The 22141-nt window shown below is 39.5% G+C and overlaps 1 protein-coding gene across 2 annotated transcripts in view; it reads left to right on the top strand.

Annotated features, from left to right (window-relative positions):
• The window catches only part of DCAF5 (DDB1 and CUL4 associated factor 5), a 69858-nt gene that overhangs the window by 20968 nt on the left and 26749 nt on the right, over positions 1 to 22141 (top strand). For both annotated transcript variants that reach the window (XM_021401430.1, XM_021401431.1), the window contains exons 5-6: positions 1068 to 1197; positions 16924 to 17137. In XM_021401430.1, the coding sequence (XP_021257105.1) occupies positions 1068 to 1197; positions 16924 to 17137 (344 nt within the window). The remainder of the gene's footprint in view (positions 1 to 1067; positions 1198 to 16923; positions 17138 to 22141) is intronic.

A 22141-nucleotide genomic window follows, 5' to 3' on the forward strand; every position in this document is an offset into this window, starting at 1 on the left:
TTTGGAGGATTGTCTGAAACATGTCTTAATGAGAGATCTGAGTAAAGAAAATGATGCCTTTGGAGGTGCTCGTGGGGCTAAAAGTGCCTGCACACAGTAACCCAAATAAGGGCAATAACTGTCTCCTAACCACGTGACCAACACAGTGGTTGCATCAAACAGTGAAATGGAGAAGACTGGCATAATCTTATTTCTTAGCTGAGTGAAAGTATGGCAGTATGCCACGGATGTATACAACAGAGACTTAAGCTACGCCTAAGGCTATAAAGCTAGCAGAAGGATACAGAGAAGGATGACCAAGTCAAGGCTTTTTCTCACTCTTTGCGGAGGCAGCATTTTGGTGGAATGAATATGGCGGAGTAGCAAGCCAAGCACAGTCTTGTTACCCTAATCAAGCTGAGAGGAAAGAATCTGGATAAGCATGTTTTTAACTCTGTATGTGAACAGCAAACTCACTTATTAATGTTTTTATGTTAGAGGAGCTCCTTCTCTTCTTGCATACTTATACAGTTGCTGAATAATACTTTAGAAAGGCCTCTCTTTCCTCAGGGATGGCAACTTGCTTTTAGAGTGTAGCTCCATACAACTTATCTCACTTTTTGTAGTGGTATTCTCCAGTGTAAGCAATTGCTACTGTGTTTATGGTTTGGGTGATCATCAATGGCTGTGGAGGCTTCCAGACGTACGTGGTCTTTGCTAGGAAACTTTCAGAAGTCCCCCATATGGTCCTTCTTAGATGACCACGTGGTCATCAACCTTAAGACTCAACTGCTTTCTCTTTGTATGTCTTGTTTTTTATCTCTCATAAAATTTCATAAGCAAAATGATGCCTTGAAATCCAGTATGAGCCTTTCCATACAAGTACAAAGTTAATGTACATGTGGGTGGATTTTAAAACCTCAGTTTTTATACTGCTTTGGATTTGTCAGCTTTAGAAATTGCTTGAACACGTCTCTATATCTTCAGATCTTGTTGTGCTGTTTCCATGTTGAGCTGCCAAGCTCATTGCATCGAACAGTTGTATGCTTTGTTTGTTCTTATGTCTGAAATCACAACTTTTTCAACAGAGCCCTTCTGCTTGGCACACTACCCATCAGCCTTTCACAGTGTGATGTTTAATCCAGTAGAACCCAGATTACTGGCTACTGCCAACTCTAAGGAGGGTGTGGGACTCTGGGATATTCGTAGACCTCAGAGGTAAGTTTTGGCTGTCCTTCCTTTAGACTGTGTAATCTTTTTCTCTTGAGAAGTGATGCCACTGTTTTTAAGTTGGAGCATATGATAGTAAGAAAAAGATGCAGGATATAGTTAACAGCAATGTTAGTAATGGTGAATTAAATTATTTTACATAAATGTCTTTCTTTATGCATACTATCTAATATGATTCCAAGTGGGGCTAGATCTTCAGTGTTAAGTGATATTTTGGAAAACCACCTGCCCTTATCTCTGCAGGATTAACTCAGGCTGTTGTAAAGTTCTTGTCATTATGTATAGTATTGGCTTGCTAAGAATGGAAGAAACCGTGGTGGGGCACTACGTGGCTTACAGTTTGGTTTTTTCGTACCCAGCTATATTGTCAGAGGCTGGAACTAGGGATGTTGGATAAGTCAGCCTTTTGCACAGCTTTTAAGAGTTTTATATGACTTCTAAGACACCTGGATAATCAGTTTGGCTGCATAGGATTTTAAACAAATTTACATCTAAAAAGAATAAGTTTACAGTATGAAGTGTGGTTAGACTGGGTTCTAAAATGGACTTTGCAATGTCTGATACCAGAGTTTGGTATTTGTTTTAAGCAAATAATCTTTTTTTTTTCTTTAAAAAGATATTTATTTTTACAACTTCTATGTTTGCAAGCTCCTGGTTACAGATGGAAACACAGAATAATTGCAGAGAAGTGAAAAGAAAGTAAAACTGTAGGTTTTTTTACAATACAGTAGGCTCAACTATTTAAAATCTTCTGTAGAATACACCTGACTCTGTTTATCAGCAAACTTCTTGGAATATCTCGAAGATGTGTATCACTAAAAATACTTCTTCTTGAGTTTGTCCTGTATAGACAGAAAAAGCAATATCATATGGAGTTAGTTATAACTGGCTTTAAAGAAATTCCAAAATGTTTAGACATTCATTACAACAGCATCCAGATAATGGTTTCAGGGGATTTTATTATTCCTAAATTGTAAACATTAATGGTTTGAGTTGAGTTTTGTTTGTAAACTTGAATCAAAACTTGCTTGCTGGTGGCTCTAAAACTCTCTCATTTGTAAACTTTGCCAGTGGTCCTGGTACCAGCTGTTATGCATTCTGCTATTGCATTTAAGTTGGATTAAAATAACTAGAAGGAGAGTGCCAGATGTAGCCAAATATAAAATAATTATGACATAAGTGAATTGCTAATGCTTATTGGCAAGTAGTTTGAATTTCTTCAGGTTTAGCACGTGTACAAAGGACTTGTTAACCTCTGAAAAATCTGAATTCTGCTGCTGTTTCTTTGAATGATGAAGGGGGTGGTGAAAGTTTGCCTTAAGTTATAACTTCAGGCTGAAGGCTTTGAATAAATTAAATGGGTGGAAGTTTGTATGCGTATGTTTGATGGACAAGAACTACTTTCTTCTGGGTCTTAATCTGATCAAATTAAATCTTTCCAATTAAAAATCTAAGTGTTGGTAGCGAAACATCGTACCTTGTAATAACTGTGCTGAGGTTCCTGTGTGGGTAGGTCATGCTGCTTTTTCCATGTTTAGGGGAATGTTTGCAATACCTCATTTTACAGGTGGACACACATGACATGCAGCTGATCCTTAAGCACTGAATTGATAGCGTTTTTACCTGCAAGTATGTGTAGTCCCTTCTGTCTAATAGGCACAATACCTGCAGCCTGCTCCCTTCTATAGGGCTGAGAAACTGGAAAAAGTAGTAAGTGGCAACCTGCCTCTCTTACAGTAAGTAATATTTGGGGTCTCAGACTTGGATTGAGCAAGCTGTAAATGAATGCAAGTGAAAACAGTTTACTTTCAGCTGTCGTCCTCTTGGATGGGCTCAGCTTTCCTCCTTTTCATGACCAGAGATATGCCCAAAACATGTTGAAAAGGGTATTTTTGGTGGTAGAAAAGAAAATGGCCTATGGCACTCTGCTGTCACTACAATTTGATTCTAAGAAACTTTCAGGAAAGGAGGAATCTTTGGAGTGAGCTGTCCTTGTTATGTTGGTTTGCTGCCAAAGCCAAGTCCTCAGATTTAACTAAATCAAACTATCTGCAGATGTAGTTTACTAATCATGGAACTTTGATTTGTAACATATTTGGGGCCAATTCACTTTGTCTTATAAGGAAACAATTTTACTAATGTATAGATCAGTTAAGATGTAATCCTCATTCCAAACATAACGACAAATGGAAGCCAAAATTCAGATTTTTGTTGGCAGCTCTTGATTTATTACCATCTCTTCTAGGGGAAAATATACTGTGAACTTAATTATATTTAGAAGTAAATAAAATACTATCAAGAGTGAAGTAACCCACATGGTGCTGTAAGTACTCGAGGTAGACTTTACATAGAACTGAAGTTGCTACGTGAGTCAATTTTCTTCTATTTTCTCTATATGTGGTAATACTAAAAGATACAGAATGTAATTTCAGGTAAGATACGTTCCAAAAACCTTCTGACAAATAAGAAATTTTATAGGGAAAAGGGGCTAAACAGCCCTGAAGTTCTCTGTAATCTCAGAATAAACAGGAAGCTGCTTGTGTAAGTGCATGCCAGAACACTAGTACAGCAAGAAGGGTTACTGCATCAGCTGCTTTTCTCATTGTCAAGAGTCTGCTAATGGTAGAAATTCTTCTCTATTTTGTTGTTTTATACAAGTGTCTAAGAAAATGTAATGCTATGTGAGGTGTGGGAAGGAAGAGAGGAATACAGACATTGTTGATGTGTGATATAGAAGTACTAGCTTGCTGGGATTGTTGTAGAGTAGTATGTAATTATAGTTATAAAATTGCTAGATAGGCTTATGCCTTCCCATGACTACCTTTTTTTTTTTATTCCATTTCTGTGCATGAGGAGTATTTGTGAGGACTGTTTTATGCCCTAAGTTGTTAAGGGAACTTTCCTTTTTGTTGCTGCTGTTGATATAATGGGAATTCTTCAGTCCTCTCGTTCCACCTGTGGTTCTAGCAGAAATGGCTAGGTCAGGTAAACTTCAGATGTTTTGTCATAGTGTATAGTAGTGTGGTTATGATCTGAGGCTAAATGGATAGAAAGGGAAAGTAATGAATGTGCTTGTAGAGACTCGCTGTGCATTGCCAAAATAGTAACTTCCAGTGGGTTATGCCTTTGTGCAGCATTCTGCTACAGGAAAAGTGAAATCACTGTAAGTAGTTTATAATTTTGTGCTAATAAAGCAGTTTGTGTAAACTGATGATGCAGCTCTTGTTTCCCAAAAGTACTGTTCAATTTTCTGTCAAATATCAGATGGAAGCAGAGTTAAATTGATATGTGCACTACTTGGTTTCTTCCTAACTGGGGACTGTTCTGGGGAATCCTGCTGTTTCTACCCTGCAAAATCCAGAAAGCAAGTGAAAAGCTTAGAATTCCAAGTACCTTGCAATACTCTTCACCTAAGACGTACTACAGCCGACAGCAGTGGTGCAATAATACTCCTTGCAGATATACGTGGGGTTTGATGATCCCACAAGATTCAGCTGGCCTACGCTCATTTGAATGGGATCGGGCTTTATGCGAAACTTCTGTCTTTAATCAGCAGAGGCTCCTCAAGCGAGGTATAGTTTGTTCACCTTGATATGATGCACTGTCAAAAAAAGGATGATTTGCTGTTATCTTTGTAACTTATTGTGGTTGTTGGTGAAATATGGCTGCTTGACTGTGCAGTTTTAAACTAATAGCTCTGAATTTTCAGAGATTGAATTTAATTGTTTCTGAAAGTCATCCGTTTTGGAGGCTTAGTTTGGTCTAAATGCTTCACCATCTTACTCTAATTAGTGCTTTTGAAAAATTAAGATTTAGAGTGTCTTAAAGGCAGACATCTTTAATGTTTTTCTTGTTTTCAATCCAGAGGAGTAAAAGTCCTCTTAAAGAACTTTGAGCTCATAGTTTCTTGTAGTTTGTAGAACCAGGTATGCATACTGATGACTCAATTTATACAACTACTGACAATATAATCACATTCTAATGACTTTCTCTGCAACTGCAGCGGTAGGATTGTGCACCTGGAAGTGATGATTTCTCTTCTCCACTTAATGTAACCAAAATTAAAATAACATCCACAAATAACCCCTTGATGCCACATGGATGGAATTGCAATATACATAGGTCACTCTGAAAGTAATGCCTCCTATTTATTTCCACAGAGACTACCACAGCTATGAAGAGCATGATAACGCTGTTCAATAGGGCAAATTCTCAGCTACAAAACACTGATTTTCAACGTAGTCACCACCATTAGCTAGTAATGGAATATTGGTGTGAAGGTTCAATCTCTACTGCCATACCACCAACATCTGCCTCTGAGCTCATGGGCCAAACGTAATAAAATAGGACGCATTACTTTCAGAGCAGCCCTCGTAACCAGTTAGCAGCATTGCTCCGAAGAATGTCACCTCAAAAATCCTGCTGATAAAACCCTCTTCTCATTTGTATTCCTCTTTCTCCTTTCTGACTGAATATAAATGCAAGAGTAATCACAACTCTGTGCTGAACAGGTCTCTATGATATCACTATTTCCAAGGATCTTCTTTTCAGTTCCTTTGTTTGCTTATTAGGAAAGGTAATGGTATGTTAAAATTGGCAAGTTGATAGTGTTCTGTGGTGACAGGAAATCTTGAAGGGAGCAGTTAGGTTAGAGAATTCAAATGCAGATGCTGCTGTTAGGAATCAGGGAGCTGCATCTACTTATTTATCCTCAAAATCAGAGCATTTTACTCTTCAAAATAAACGGCTCTTTTCCATTTGAGTTACAGCAGAAATTGTTGTCTTGCCTGCTGCTGCATGCCTTCAGCCCCTGAATACCTCTACAAATTACAGTCTTTTTAGGGTTAAGGAACAAAGAAATCCTGATAGAGAGTAGAGTTTATTCAAGTATTATAAAATTGGTTAACTTTCTGATGGGAACCTGCAAGTGGTTTGTGTTCTACTGTAGTGAAGAAGAGAACTGAAAAGTCAGTTTTTCTGACTTTTGGTATATATGAGGAAATTTAGGGTCAGCTGCACAGCTCTGAACCGTGAAAAGTTTAGTTCACTTCAAAAAAAAAAAAATCCTGATTTGATAAATCTTACTGCCTGAGACAGGTTAATTTTGCTTTTCCCCGAAGTTCACTCACAGCTTGGTGTCTCTTCTTCTGTCTCAGGTAATCTTAGTGCAACAGCTGAGTGTCTTGCCATCCCTGCACCGACATTAGTAGGATCTGAATGTGGTGGGCTGGCTCATCAAAGACAGCCTGTGAAGCACCTTAAAACAGAACTCTTGGAATTCCAGCATGATTTTGAGTTGACTGATTTTGGAAATACTATTTTTCTTAAGAGTGCTAGTCTTGCTGTTTATTCATTTGCATGTTAAACTGCAACCAGCTACTGAGCTTAAAGATGTTCATAATTAGTGAAGCTGTTGTAAGGCACTCACACCACTAGATGGGGCCTAGAAGCTGTGCTTTTTTTAGAGAGGCAAAAAAAAACAAACCATAAAAATACATTGTGGATACGTATTGTTACAGAGTTGCTGTGGTCAACACAGCAAGTCAGTTTACATATGTATTTCAAGCAACAATGTTACTGGAGATATTTTTTTGTTACTCCTGTGTCCTTTTTTTTTTCCGCATAGCCCCATGACCATCTGTCTTCTTTCTGGAATCAAGGCCGTGTGGTTTTTTGTTGTTGGTTTTTTTTTTTTTTGTACCCCACTGTCCCTGCAGGAAGGGCCCAATGATTAGCAGAGGTGATGGGAAAGAGTATTCTTTCTTCTGTGCTAATAGCTTTATTAGGTTAAAATGCAAAAGACTTCTGTGTGCGGAGGAATACAGAATCTCTCTGTACCCGTATTAATCTAGGGATGTAGAAGTCTTGCAAATGGTACTGATGTATAACTGGAAAAGGCAGATGAACTTTACAAGTCCTTTGTTAGGTATGAAAAAGAAGTAATAGCTCTTGGAACTACAGGCAATTATAAAATAGTTCTTTGGAGTTTAGTTAGATACACATCAAGCAGACCACCTTTGCAGAAGAGGGCTGAGTAGTACCTACAAACAGAGGCTGGTGGTGGTTGTGTTGGGTGGGAGTACAAGAAGGAGGGAAGAAAGGGAGGCGATGGGTATTTGCAGTTCTGCCTGTGCCACAGGTGGTATTTTCAGCCTGTGGAACAGAGAAGAGTTTTGGGAACTTGTGTAGTGGCGGGGAAGATATTAAAGGTTATAAAATCATCATCATAATTGAGTCCATAGATATAGATCTCCAACAGCTGGCAGTTCTAGTTTCCAGGCTCATACCTGGTCCTGATATTATTTGACTCTTTAAAGATGATGCCAGAAGAACAAAGATAGCAGTTATTTTCTGAGGAATGTTCCTGTATGTGCAGAGTGTTGTTAGCCTTTCTAGCTTACCTTCTGGAGCTCGCTGTAACAAGTAGCTGTCACCTAGCTTTACCTGTGTGCTGCCAAGATGTCTGGTATGTTGACTGAAATATACTGAGCTTCTGGAATCACAAATGTGCGATTCAGTTGTTGGTTGTGCTACAGGAGATGTTAATCCAGGGGTAGCCATGAGCATTGCTTCTGACAATGAATTTAGCAAGGTTTGGGGTTGTTCAGAGGTTAAAATTGATGGAGTGGGAATTCTCTTTCAAAGTGGCATCTTTGGTTGCAATTGTTTTATCCTTACAGATTTTTTATAAGAGGAAATACATGATCTTGCAGGAGTGGGATGACAAGAATTTGTGGAGGTTTAAGGTTTTCTTTGGACTGTTTTGCATTTTGACCCTGCATGTAAAGGGAGGAAGCCTGTGATGCTGCTAATCAGCTGTAATCCCAAAGCCCCTGTGCATTGGAGAAGGATTCCTCTCTATCGCTGAATCTCCAGCTACCTGTTAGAATTATTTCAGTGCAGTAATAATTTGCTGTGTGTTGCTGTTTTGAGACCTCTGCTAGTCCTGCTCTGAGCAGAGCACTGTATTAATGAGTGGAGGAATAATGTGTGTTTCTTGACAACCATTTTTCCTTGTCAAGCTTAACAATTAATTTATTTCCCTTCTCGGTTAAAACATTTTGTTAGGAATTTTGATTAATGCTGTACTGCCTAAAGCAACTATTTAGCTAGGTTACAACATCCATTTTAAATTCTCTTTAGACACTTACTAGTACAGATCAACCGTACCACCTCAAATAGTTAAATAGTTATTTATCCTCTCTCACAGTTCAGAAAATAGAACTCATCTGCATTTGTAGAATCCTAGTCTGATTTGTTTCTATGTTACTAAGGCAGCTCAACTGATTTTTGTGTCTCAGCCTGGAATTTGAAGATCTCCTGACCAGCTCCAATTTAGCGTATTTGTCCCAAATGACACAGAAAGTAAACTTAGATTTCTCCCCCCCCCCACCCTTCATTTGTTTTCTGTTATTTCTTTAACATTTCATTTTGATATAGAAAGTGAATTTATCATTGATGAAGGTTGTGAAGAATTATCCTTTTAGGGATGTCTTTGGAATGTGTTGAAGGAACCATTGAAAGGTAATGGTATGGGGGGTATTTTAGCGGGATGATTTTTGGATTTGTTTTCCTCATGGCAAGCATAAATAAATCTCCGAACTATTTGCCACAGATTTTAGGCAAAATCAGATGACAAACTCACTTTTCTAGGAGGGGGGCAGTGAAGAAAAAAGCGAGAACTTTCAAATAAACCTTTCAGACTTTGTAGAAAGAGAGATGGTTACAATAATTAAAGCTTTATACAAGTGATATCTCTGCTGAGCAGATCACTTTCCTGCACTTGCGCTCTTTGTGGTTGCTGCTTTGAGTCAGTAGAATTTTTGACTACCATTTAATGTCCTCAGATTTGTTGATCGGCTTGAGTTTTGGAGTACAAACATTCAATTTTTTTTTAAGAGTAGTTGCTTGTAGATCAACTTTAAATTCTTTGGTGTTGTTCTCAGACAGTTTCTCACGCAATCTATAGTTGGTTCTGCAAGGTGCTATTTCTGAACAGGGTGAGTAATAGTCTGTAGAATTCAGAGATCAGAAAAAGAGAAGAATTATGAGATGATTGAGATTGCTTGTGATATTGGACAGTTGTTCTTTGTGTTGTCCATTTTCTTGTTTTTAATCTAAATGTTATTTTTTCTTTTCTTGCAAAACTATTTCCCTACTAGATCTCACTTATTACTTAAATTATAGTAACACCTAGATAATTCAAGTGGCATGAGAATAGGGCACTCGTGTGACTGCTGACTCAGATCCGCAGTGAGGGCAAGGGTAGGCTGGTGAGAATGTTTGCGAACAGGTCTGTAATAAGACTAAAACACTAAATAGAGCTGTAGGAGGATGGGAAATACTCAAACAAGCAAGTTGTTGTTGTCCTATCCTAATGAATGCTTAATTGCTATAATAGCCTTAAGCCCTTAAAGGATAAAAGTAATACAGATGAGGGGGAGAGTACGCTTTATGCCTGTGCTCTGTCAGCCTATTGAAAATAATGAAATTCTGCAGGTTGTGGGGTTTTGTTTGTCTGTTTTTGTGAATGAAGGTGGATTAAAGGAAAACAGTGCTTTCTGGAGAATTACCTAAGACCACTGGTGAACCAATGTTAGCGTTCAGCTGCTCAACTAGATCATAAGGGTTAAACCACACAAGCATTTGCTGTTACAAGGTCTGGCTGCTCTGAATACGTAAATATGGTGATGTCTGATGTTCATTAGGTTCCAGATTCAGAAGTCAATTATCAGATAAGAATCTCCCTTATTTAAAAATAATAATTACTATTGCTCTCTTGGCTTGAAGAGAAAGGTCAAGCTTCTGTTCACTTTAGGGTTTGCCAAGCACAAAAGTTTATTAATGTTGGAGATTCCTTTTTTATATTAATTTACATCTTCCTGAGCCTAACAGAAAAGATTAGAAAGAATGACATGTTCTTGAACATACAGGATCTTCACCCTGAATTCCCTACCTTTCCAATCTTGGTGGATGCATGTGATTTTACTTGTGGGTACTCTTTGAAGATAAGCCCCTCCTTTGTCCACCAATGTGGTCACTCTATTGTAGATGGCCACCAGATTGGTCAGGCATGATCTGCACCTGGTGAAGCCATGCTGGTTGCCTCGGATTGGGCTCTTCCTAAGTGTTGCCCCAGATTAAATAAGAACTATGTGGGTTCCTAGACAGACAGACACACACACACACACACACACACACACACACACACACACACACACACACACACACACACACACACACACACACACACACTTTCTTTCTTGCAAATAAAAATCCAAACCTTTCTGCATTTACTTCAAGACTCAGTCTGCCAAGTTTTTTTTTTTAAGTTAGAAGTTCCTCAATTTAGTGGTTACAGAAATGCTGACAAACACAGTTGTGTGTAATCATACGTATTAGTTACAAGCATTCAACGCATTTTTTCCTTTTAAGGTCATTATTTCATTAAGTTAGCTTCACACACTGCTGTTTATGAACCAACACTTTCTCCCTTCCTTCCTTCCTTCCTTCTCCCTCTTAAATTATTTTATTTCCCAAGGACAGTGTCTGTACTGCAGTTCATTGTTGCATTTACATGCATCTTTTATTTTAATTCTACCTGGACACTGATCTCCTTTCAATTCTAATGGCCAATGTCTGTCAAACCAATTCTTGAATAGTCTGTGTTAAGCTTATGTTACCAGTCAGGCAACTGACCTTCCAAAAGAGGATTAAACAATCTTTTTTTAAAGATGGCGGGGGGCGGGGGGGAGGGAGAGGAGGAGAGGGAAATGCTTGTTTCAGGTATAGTCTTTTCCTGCAGATAAATGTTTAAGTGATGCAAATTCTGACTGCAGTGAGACTGCTTCTTCCCTTGCCCCACAGGCTGCCAGTAGAAATGGATTTATTTACATTACTGGTGCAACTCTTGGATTGAAAGCCTTCCATTCTTTGGCTGAGCTGGTGTTTAGTTAACACTTGAGTGCTGCCTGTATGCAGCATATCCAACTGTGGAAATGACCGCATTGCATACAACTGTCCATTCTCTCCCTCCTCAGCCTCTCTCCAGCACCAACACGTGTTTGGATTGTAATGTTCCATCTGTGGACTAAATCACAGAAAATGACTTGTTAAAAAATTTGAAAGCGTGTGTGTCTCTTTCCCTGTTGCTTCCCGAGCTGGTAGGCAAACATCAACATTTCACAGCTACCTGGGCAGGCCAAATTTGGAAGCAGTCTAATGCAGGGAGAAGCCTGGGAGCAGTGCGTGAAGGTGGTGCCTGTGGCACAGAGTGGGTGCTGCCCATCTTGCTCAGACATGCCCTTTGAGGATTGCCCTCAGACTTCTCAGCAGCTGTCCCGGTCTGAGTCTTTAGGATGAGTGTATCGCTTTTAGTCTGACATATCAGATAAGGTTTTTTTTTGTAACTGCAAGAAGTTGTTGATTTTTGACATTTCTTTGTTGGAACATGAAATAAAGAGCAGGCAGAAGTGGCAGTTTAACATGAGCAATATGTCCAAGCATGTCTACAGTGCCCCACGTAGACCTAACTGAAAAAAATCCTGGAGTAACACTGACTAAAGGTATGAAGCAGCATCGTGATGCCATCTGAGAAGTGTGGGCAGTCATTTTACCAGTGAATATGCTGAGTGCACCTTCTTGTTCTTCTCCCTACTGCTCCCCCAACAAAGAGCTGCCTTGGTTCTGGTTTTGATTCATTGCAGATTGTAGAGAATCTCGACTGAGGCATCCTCTTGAGTATTAATAAGTATTAGTAACAGTTTTAATACTGTAAAAATAACATAACTTCCCCCAGCTTCATTCTTGGAGATGGTGATGGCTTTTTCCTGCAGTTTTGACAGAGACAAAATATGCTAGAAGATGTCTTAGGAATTTTTTTTTTTCTAAAGCCAATATGGCTGTTCTGTAATCAACTGAATTTATAATGGAAGATCATTAGGGCCTCTGTTCTAAATACTTAACGTGTGTGCTGCCTAGAGCAAGATATGGAGGCAAGGAGATTTCACACATCTTATGACCTCAATTTGTGAGCTGGGCTCCTAGCTTTCCCACCAGTACAGACCCAGGAGTTATTCTCTCCATCATACTTCTAACCACATCTCTCAGACATTCTCTCTTAAGATTAGAGATTGAGTGAATACTTCTGCTATGTTTTGGTCAGGAAGTGGATGTTTGGGGGGGAGGTTGGTGTCATTTTTTCTCTTTATCCTCACCTAACTACTTACTGCCTCTATTTCATAGCTTGTTAAAAGTAAATGCTTTAATGAGCTCTGGTTGAAAAGCTGAGTTACAGACAGGCAGACAGGAGCAAGCAGACCACAGCAGGTTGGGAGAAACAGAAAGCTCTTGTGCTCAGTGCAGGAAAAAAAAGAGATTTTAGGGGCAGAAGTGAGACAAGTGGAGAAAGTCATCAGTGTGTCACTCTTGTATGCGAATGGTAAATGCCTGTTTTAGCACTTCTTTCTCTAGCAGCTAAACTTAGCCCACAGTCTTTTTTTAATCTGTGTTTTTATTTATTTTTTCTTTGAAACAAATGTGGTCAAAGACAGCACAAATTATTTCTGTTACAAGTGTGGCTGAACTGTGTGAAGTAGGCAAAACTACCAGGCCTTTGAGGGGTCTCAAGTGTGTACAGCTTCTTAATACTAGACTTGTATTTGTATATGATCATAATTTCTTAAGTTCTACCCTTTCTTCAGTTAATTTCAGAAATATAGTGTTCTTTTGGAGGTTTATTTCATGAAAGTTACTGAAACAGGATACAAAATTCTGCTTCAGGAAGTGTTTTATTTGATAGCTTTGGCTGCTGTAGGAGCCTAATAAAAATATCTGTATGCAGAATGGAAGCTAGTTTAATATTACACTACTATTACTATAAAATATAATCTCAAAATATTTCAGACCAGAAATAATAATAGTAACCGTGGCAACTTTGCTTAGAGATTTGGAAGGATGGGGTATCTGGTAGGCTTGCTCGCTTGCCTGAGCTGCAGTTTGGGCTGAGAAAGAGAAATGGTGATGAGGAAAAGGGCTTGGGTTTGGTCTTAAGATGCAGGTCAGTGCTGCACCAACTCTGGCTGGTGCACGTACATTGTGGTGTTCTCCTGTGATGGAGAACTCAATTTTATAGAAAAATTGATGTTTCTTAACCAAGAATGTGTGGGCTTTTTAATTCTGCTGTATTTTTGTTTTTATTTTTGCAATGCTGCTGACTTCTTTTTAAGAAACTACAGTTTCTAGTATTTTCCATTATTTTCTAATGTTATTCTAATATTTTTCTATTACTTTCTCGTGTTTTCATTAAAATCCATAAATGCCACTAAAAGAAACTCAGCAACTTTACCTAGGAGAAAGGGAATGCACAAGTGAGAGGGCAGGACTCTTCCTGATGATACAGACATTCACAATAGATCCTCTTTAAATATATTAATTCCACACCTGGTGCCTAAATGGCAAAGCTAGTTGCTGTTGAGAATAATTTCTGTACGTACTAGAACTAACAGGTAAGAGGCACTTGAAACTTTACAGGTTAACTGCTTTTCTATGCATTGGAAGCTGCTTGGGAATGCTGTCAGAATTGCACAAAGTTGATCTAAATCTGCTGCCACTAATGAGGTGTTCTCAGCTCATTGTTTGCTGATGCTCATGCTCATAGGGCCGTAGGGAAAGCTTGTACAGAGGACAATGTCTGGCTGTACCTTCCGTCTCCCTAAAATCAGTTTGACCAGATTGAAGCATAGGTGCTAGTATCAGTATGAGACAGAACAGTCTGGAGACAGAAGGGAGATGCTCACAGCCTGTTTCTGCCTCAGTGGGCATGTGTGTGCTTAGCTGGAGTCTGAGTGGACACAATTCCCTGGTGTGACTGCCATGTGTAGCAGGCCTACTTGCTCTCATCTCAGGTTCTTGCCTTTGTATGACTTTTCCCCTGGAGCAATATGAGCTTTTGTGTGCTCAGCAGGAAAGGGGAAATGAGTGGGATCAAAACTTTACTCTGTTTCTTTGTATGGTTGCTTTCTACTTAAATCAGTTCCTTGGTGTGGTTTGCTCCACACCAAGGAGGTGAAGGTGTCATCTGCTGTGTCATCAGTGGGCTGATGAGAAGTGGTGGTGAAGCTGAAAATGAAGCTAGGTGAGCTGATTGATGGGATGAGATAGCTTGCTGTCACCAAGTGAGGGCTGTCTTTCTCTACTAACGGACAACTGGCTTTGCCCCTTCTCTTAGCCACCTACTCAGGTACTTGTTAGGCTCTTTGGTATGCTGGCACAAACCAGCTGTCCAACAGGAAAAGCTATTGGCCTTTTTTCCTGTGTTACTGAGCTGACTTAGCTCATGGAAATGTGTCCAGTGGCACAGATAAGTGCCAGAAGCAAGTGGCTGTTGTTAGGGCTTAAGAGGAGGGGAGTAAAATGAGCAGACAAACCAGCACAGCTGTCCTATGTTTTGTCTTTTACATTTTACTTGAACAATTGTAGCAGAAATGCTGAGTCAAGGTTTGAACCAGTGATGGAGCACTGTGGGAAGGCAGGGCCAACCCAGGGGAGCTCAGGTGCAAGCAATGTGCCTGAGTGACCAGAAGGGCTGGGGCCAGGATCCACCCCTTCCCAGACCTCATTTAAGGGTTGCAGGGGAGGCAAGGGTATCTTGCTGGAGATCCCTGCTGAGTGAATTGGATCTGTTCAGCTTTGAGGAAAAAAAGACTCCAAGATGATCTTATTAATGTTTATAAATATCTTAAGTGTTGGAGTCAGAGAGACATGGCTAACCTCTTCTCAGTGGTCTGTGGGGACAAGACAAGGGGAAACAGCCATAAACTTGAGCATTTGAAGTTCCACACCAATACGTGGAGGAACTTCTTCACACTAAGAATGACGGAGCACTGGAACAGGCTGCCCGGAGAGGTTGTGGATTCTCCTTCTCTGGAGATATTCAAGACCTGCCTGGATGCCTGCCTTGTGCAGCATGCTGTAGGGGGCCTGCTTTGCAGGGGGGTTGGACTCTATGGTCTCTAGAGGTCCCTTCCAGCCCCTGCAATTCTGTGATTCTTCCAAGGGTAAGACTCTGCATTTGGGCTTATCCTCTTGCTGCAGCCTAGGACTTTGCTACCCTGCTATTATTGCTGTGCTTTCCATTGCATTATAGCATTACAACCAGGCTTCCACGTGTCCCAAATCTGTGTTCATCAGAAGTTAACTACGTCTCCCTGCTCAAAACAAGACAGTAAAATGTTAAGTACTTTTGTTGCCCTGCTTTTGAAACTCTTTTTTCAAAAGGTGACTTCTAGTTCTTTTGTAACCGCTCTGGCTTTGACTGTTGAGTTCACAAAGTGTGTGTGCAGAAGCAGTGTCTTTCTAGTGCGTTTGTTAGGAGGAGTCTAGCATCCTGTTTTAACTCTGGCTTATTACGAACAATAGTTTTTTCAGCTTTACAGTATCTCATGTAATGATGCACGCTTCAACCTGTGTGGAATGTGCCTTCTCATAAAAGCAGAGTGACTCATTTTTCACAAATGTTGAGGCAGAAGTCTACATCAGAAAACATTATGTATTAAAACCAGTGAATGACCATTCTTCTAGAATCTACAGCTGATGTTCTGACATGCCTTGTCTGGTCCGGAAGGTGTGTAAAAGTCACAGCTCCTAATATACAAGATTTGATAAAGATTGCTCAGAACCTGGTAACAAAAAAATCCGGTCTCAGTACACCTTAAGGAAGTTTCGGTGATCTGTGGAGAAAAAAAACAAACCACAAACTGACAAGGAAAATATCTTCCTTCTTTGTCTCCCTCTCCATACACGTAATGATTTTGAGTACAAGGATTGAATATGTCTTTGGGAAGAGATTCTATGCAATGCAAGCCGAATTTCAGACATACTTTGATTATTGTTAACTTCCTGGATGGGACAAATTCCATATTCTGTTACGGTTTTAAAGAGAGAGTTTAAAAAACTGACTCTTAATTTTTGTCTTGTATATGTCAGTAAGAACTGATACAGGCAGTCCAGTTCTGGTCACATAGCCTTATATGGAATAAGGAAACCAGCTATTTCAACCATGTGAGATTTTTAGGTAATAGTGTCATGTATTAGCATAATTATCCTGCCTATTTGTACACGAAGCAAGGCTGAGATTAGCTAAGTGTCTTATTTTAGCATTTTTGGTAATAATTTGTTAGTAACGTGGCTTTTTTTCAGCTGGAACTGATTTTATAGTTCAAACATCTTCTGAAGCTCTGTAGAGATCTAAATAGAAGTGGAAGTGAGATAATAGTCAGAGAATCTGCAGTTGGGGAAAATACCATGTAGTGCCCAAGTGGAGGGAGAAAGGAAAGTTTGACTTGGCTGGATTAGGGCATCATCTGAACACAAAGAGCAGGAGCAGATGTCCCAGAAGTACAAAAATGGCTGTTTAAGGCTTATGGTTACTCTGGGAGACTTTGCTCCCATGCAGGAAATGTATTTAGTACTGTTCACAACCTTCAACTTCAGTTTTCTGGAGACTTTATAAGTCTTAGCATTTTGAAAGTTTGTCATTCAGGCTTTGAATTAGATTTGTTCAGGAACTGATGTTTTGTAGCAGAAGCTACACAAGATTAGAGTTTATGGGGCCTGTTTTTTTGAAATGACTCAGGGAAGTGAGAGAATTCTGTCTATAAGCAGCTCAGTTCATATGTGCGGCACATCTCACTTGTTTCCTCTCTTTTTTCCCAGTTCATTACTGCGCTATGGTGGAAACCTCTCTCTTCAGAGTGCCATGAGTGTCCGGTTCAACAGCAATGGAACACAGCTGCTGGCATTGCGTCGGCGCCTGCCCCCTGTCCTCTATGACATCCATTGCCGACTGCCTGTCTTCCAGTTTGACAACCAGGGGTACTTTAACTCATGTACCATGAAGAGTTGCTGTTTTGCCGGTGATCGGGATCAGGTAATAAGCAATGCTCTCCTGACTCCACAGAGCTTCCGGGAGTGTTTGAAAACACCTTTGTAGGGGTTGTTTGTTGTTTATTTGGTGGTTTTTGTTTGTTTGCTTGTTCCAGTTGATAAAACAGGAGGCAGAACATACACTGAATATGATTTTAGAACCATGACTGGGCAATACCATCCACGTATGATAGGGAAGTGTATTACTTTCATTTCAGTATGGCTTTTGAGTGCAGTAGAGACGATCCCACCAAAATGTAAATACTATGAATTTTTAAAATCCTTAATTCTTCTTTCAAATTCCCTTATTTTTCTATACTGCTGGATCAGATCATAGATCTTTATTGTTCAGTGTTCTGCAAGAGGTGATGGTGGGGGGTTATGAAGGAATGGTTTATTCCTCTACTGAGGCAGGACTCTGTCCCTACTAATAGGTCATGCATAAAGTGACTAACAGCAGTTTATGTATTTCTCGGGCTGAACATTGTCCTTGGACAGCTGTATTTAATAATCACTAGTGATGTTTGGGGACAGAAGATTTATTTTCAAAACACAATACTGCAAAACTAAGATCTGAATACTTCTTTGCTGTCATCAATAGAAGTCCTGCAGTCATTAATTCTGTTGCTGCTGCAGGAGGCAGAGTTGAGCTTTTCTTTCACATAAGTAGAAAACACATTTGCGTCACTGAACTTACATTGTCACAAATGGGTATGGGAAGTCTTTGTGTTGCATGCTGCTTCTGAGTTTTACATGGATTTTGGCAGGAGAATGAAAATGCAATACTGAAACCATCTTAAAAAAAAAGAGAGATTTACTGTAAAGAATGATAAATGTGTATTGTTGCAGGGGAAAAAAAGAGTTGATGATTTGGAGTCCACTGTTTAGTAAGCCTAAAGATGACACTGTTTTCTCCTTTGTAAGTCAGAGTAAGCTGGTGTACACTCTGACAAATAATTTAGGTACCAGTCTGTTACTGAAGGTCTAGAAAAAAGCCTTAGTGTCTGTTTTGTTTAAGCTATTTTCTTATGAATACAGGGTTATTTATTTTAATAGGAAGAATATGGCTGTTAGGTTGATACTGTGCTTGGGGAGCCTGCGTTTTTGAAAAGCTTGATGTTCTTTTGGCTGGATGGACCTTAGTTTGGATAAGTAGCAGTACACAATGGTACTAATGAGTTGGAAATCAGAGCAAGTCCTTACTATTCCAGAGCAATCCCTTACAAGTGTTATAAGAAGCTAGTAAGAAAGATGAGATTTAATATGGAATATTAGAGAGGTGTGATCTGATATTTAGATACAGATTTGTAGCCATCATCCAATCGGAGCAATATAAAGATAATGAATTTGCAGGAAATACCAACGTGTGGGCCAATTGTATATGTCTGAACCTGTCCAGTAATGCTCAAATTCAGCTGGCTACATTTGTCAGCACTGTAGAGGTCCTTAGACGCTGTCCTTTACGCAGAACCCAATTCCATTTCCAGGTTTGTCTAGGAAGGAAAGTTAGATCTGGAGCCTACTGGAGATAGACAAGCTGAATAAGAAAAGAAAACAAAGCAATATTTTTTGAGATTAGTCCTTTTGTACAACTGGTGTGCGTCTGCTTTTTGGTCAATTTTGTGTAAATGAAATAACGCATACAAGAACTGTCCCCAAAATCGGAATTACCAATAACAATAAAAAATCTGTTTCCAATTTATTCTGGTTCCAGCCCCCTGACCCTCCTTTAATATTGCTGCCTTTTGCCTTAATAAAGAAAGCCTTTCATTCGAGATCCATGTCAAGTCCCTCCTGAGCTTCATAGAATTCCTTGCTTGTATTTCCGTGTCGGATCGAGTCTTAGTGTGGGCTAAGGTTCTTTGCGCAGGGGTCATTTGAATGGATGTAGGGATAAGAAAGTTGTGCTCAGATTATGAATGTCACTTGTGGTAGGAAAGATTGCTCAGAAACTTTCTCTTGTTGCACCTCCAATATTATCTGTTTTTGATTTTTCTTTTCATCTTTATTAAACTGATAATTCAATCTTTTTTTGAAGTTGACTTTAATATTTCATCCATTGTCTCTAGTAATTTAAAAATATGACTCTCCGTTGTTCAGGAACTATCGTGTGTTCTCTGAACAGTTAGTTCATCTGATAAAGTCGCATTTTGACTCTGTATTTTAACCTTAATGAGAAAAGGCATATCCTTAATTCACGAGTGCTTGACAGTCATGACAGGTACACAGCAGTTTGAATCAAGCTCTCCTGGCTTGCCACTCAAAAGGGGAGCCTGCATCTAGTAGATTTGCAGTGATTTGCATACCACCTGCATAGCACCCGTGATGCAAGTAGCTTGAAACCTCTTAACAATGAATGAAATACCATTAATACTTGAAGGAACAATTTATTCTATTATTATTTAAGTCTAAAGCAACACAGTCTGAAGTGCTTTAGATGGTTTTGAGTTTTTACAGGTATGGGGCAAGAGTACAGCACAAGCAAGGTAACAAAGGTCTCGGAAGATGAAGAGCGGATGAACAGCTTTGCTGCTTTTTGTGTCCTTGCATACTGTTGTTTTTCTCCAAAAGCATTATTGCCTTTGTCAAGTTGATTTGAATGCCAGTGAGTAATATATGCAAACATTTTTCCTAGTAATGCCCCAGTCTTGTTTATCCCTACTACCAAAGCATGAGAGGTGATGTTTATTTGGTGGTTTGTTTGCACCTGTTTATAATGGTCTTCATTTGCTTCACTCTCAACTCTGTCTTTTGTCTGTTATGAGTGCGATGACCTCATTCACATGCCACCAATTTTTCCTTTTATTTTTGTAGGAGAGCTCTGATGTTGGCAGATAAATGAGTTCAAAATTGCATGCTGTTGCTGTATCCAGGAGCTCACTTGAGTCATACAGCTGTGAAAAGAAGGGAGGATAAGATAGGCTAGATCATGTATGATGACCAGAGCATAATTTGACCATCCTTCTGGTACAGGCATCCAGGCCCAGATTCGTAAAGCCATTTGTTATTCATCGAACTCCCACTGATTTTACCCTACTGTACACAAGTGTTAGTTTACATACTAATCATAACACGTGTGAGAATTTCAAGTTGTGTCAGTAGGACTGGTGGGGAGCATCCATTCTACTTGTCAGCATCAGAATTTGGGAGACTTTATTTAGATAGTAAGGATTTTTAGTTGATAGACTGGTATGGAAAGTATCTTCCTGGGTCTGAGGATACAGGAAGTATTATGGAGCTTCAGGTACTCATGTATTTTTAAGTGTAGGAGCCATGTAATGATGAGGGGGAGAAAAAAAATTCCCTCAGAAAACCCCTCCAAACAAAAATAGACTAGAAGTTTTTCTTGCTCAATAACTGTTGTCTGTGTTACAGTGACAAATGCTATCATTTCACTGTGGTGTGTTTTTCTTGTTTTGTTTCTTACCTGTGCAGTTAATGTGGGACGCTCTAACACTTGTAGCTATAAAACTGTCTGCCTTTAAAAAGGTGGAGAGAAATAACTTATACCCTGTGAATCAAACACGGTCTTAACTCTGGCATGCCCTCAGACATTACATCACCACTCAGCCTTTTCTTTTGACATTATGCTGGTATAGGAGAGTTTCAGGAATGCACCACTCACGGCACTGCAGACTGCTCCAAACTCTATAAAGTTACAGCCTTCGTTATGTTCAAGACTGTGTACTAAATAGCCCTAGGTAGGAACAACACAGTTTTAACACAACACAATTATTACATGAATGTAACCCTTCCAAGGGCAGAATTGGCTGAATAGATTCCAGAGGACTTACATGGTTGCACACTGCTTTTCTAATGAAATATAACTTTTCTTTTGTATTCCTGTGTCATCTGATTTAAGGACCATTTATCTTTGGAAATAATACTTATCAATGTCTAGCTTGAAAAAGGGGAAATCCTTTCTCTAAAGAGTGCATTTTGTTTCCTACGCATAGAAGACTTCTTAATAAAGAGTAGCTTACTGCAGTCATTACTACTTAATATATATGCAAAGTAGTCAATGTATGAATATTTTGCTATCCTTGGATAAAAAGAAAATTTGTGTCTTAGTCTGTCAAGTTGGCATCTTTCAAGAATTAGCCATGAGGTGATATTTTGTTTTTACGTCATCTAATCAGCAGGTTAAATCACAGGTATATGCATAACATCACATACATATAAAATATGCACGAGTAATACATCTGGCTATGGATTTTTTTTAGTTATTCCCCATCACTTAGGGTGATTGACATTTGGGAGGCTCTTCAGAGTCTGGGCCTTGGCAGAAGGGGCTGGGAATTTCCTCTAGCTCTTCTGGTTCTGAACACCACCTCCTCTGTTCCCTGGGGCATCCTCCCAGCCCTACTTCCTCCCCCTCTTCTCCTTTGAATTCCCATAAGCCCTTGGTGGATGTACCTATACCTCTGAAGAGTAAGGCATGAACTCAAAGGGAACCATTCCAAAACTGAATTTTATAGCCCTAACTAGAAAAATGGAGGTCTGCAAGCATAGGTGCATCACGGGAGACATGCAGCTTAGTGTAGTACGGCTTCCAGGAATGGGGAGAGGAAAGGGAATGGAGAACGAGCAGAGTGCATGTTTAAAAATGGTGAGCAATAGGGACTACGCTGACAACGTTTCTTCCTGAGCTATGAAATAAGGCCACTCAGCCTTTTCTAGGTAGTGAAAAAGTGACTGTGAATTCTCGATCATGTTGATGAGTAGAATACTTGATTTAGTGTGTCTTTAAAAAAGGAATGTAGCAGATGGCTGAGAAGAGCAAAGCAGAGCAACTGGGGGACGAGCAGTTTCAGCCACCTATAGAAGAGTCCCCTTCATATGTTCAGATAATATTGTTGCTTTCTTTGGAATATAAAAAGAATATTTTCCTTACCCTGAAAATCCACAGTAAAAGTTTCAAAGTTGCTTTGGTTCATTAATAAAATCACTGTTATGGCCTTTCTGCATAGCAAAAAGGTAGCTGTAAAAAATGTTGATGGATTGTTCC

This window comes from Numida meleagris, chromosome 6 (genome assembly GCF_002078875.1).
Source record: "Numida meleagris isolate 19003 breed g44 Domestic line chromosome 6, NumMel1.0, whole genome shotgun sequence".
Classification (NCBI taxonomy): domain Eukaryota; kingdom Metazoa; phylum Chordata; class Aves; order Galliformes; family Numididae; genus Numida; species Numida meleagris.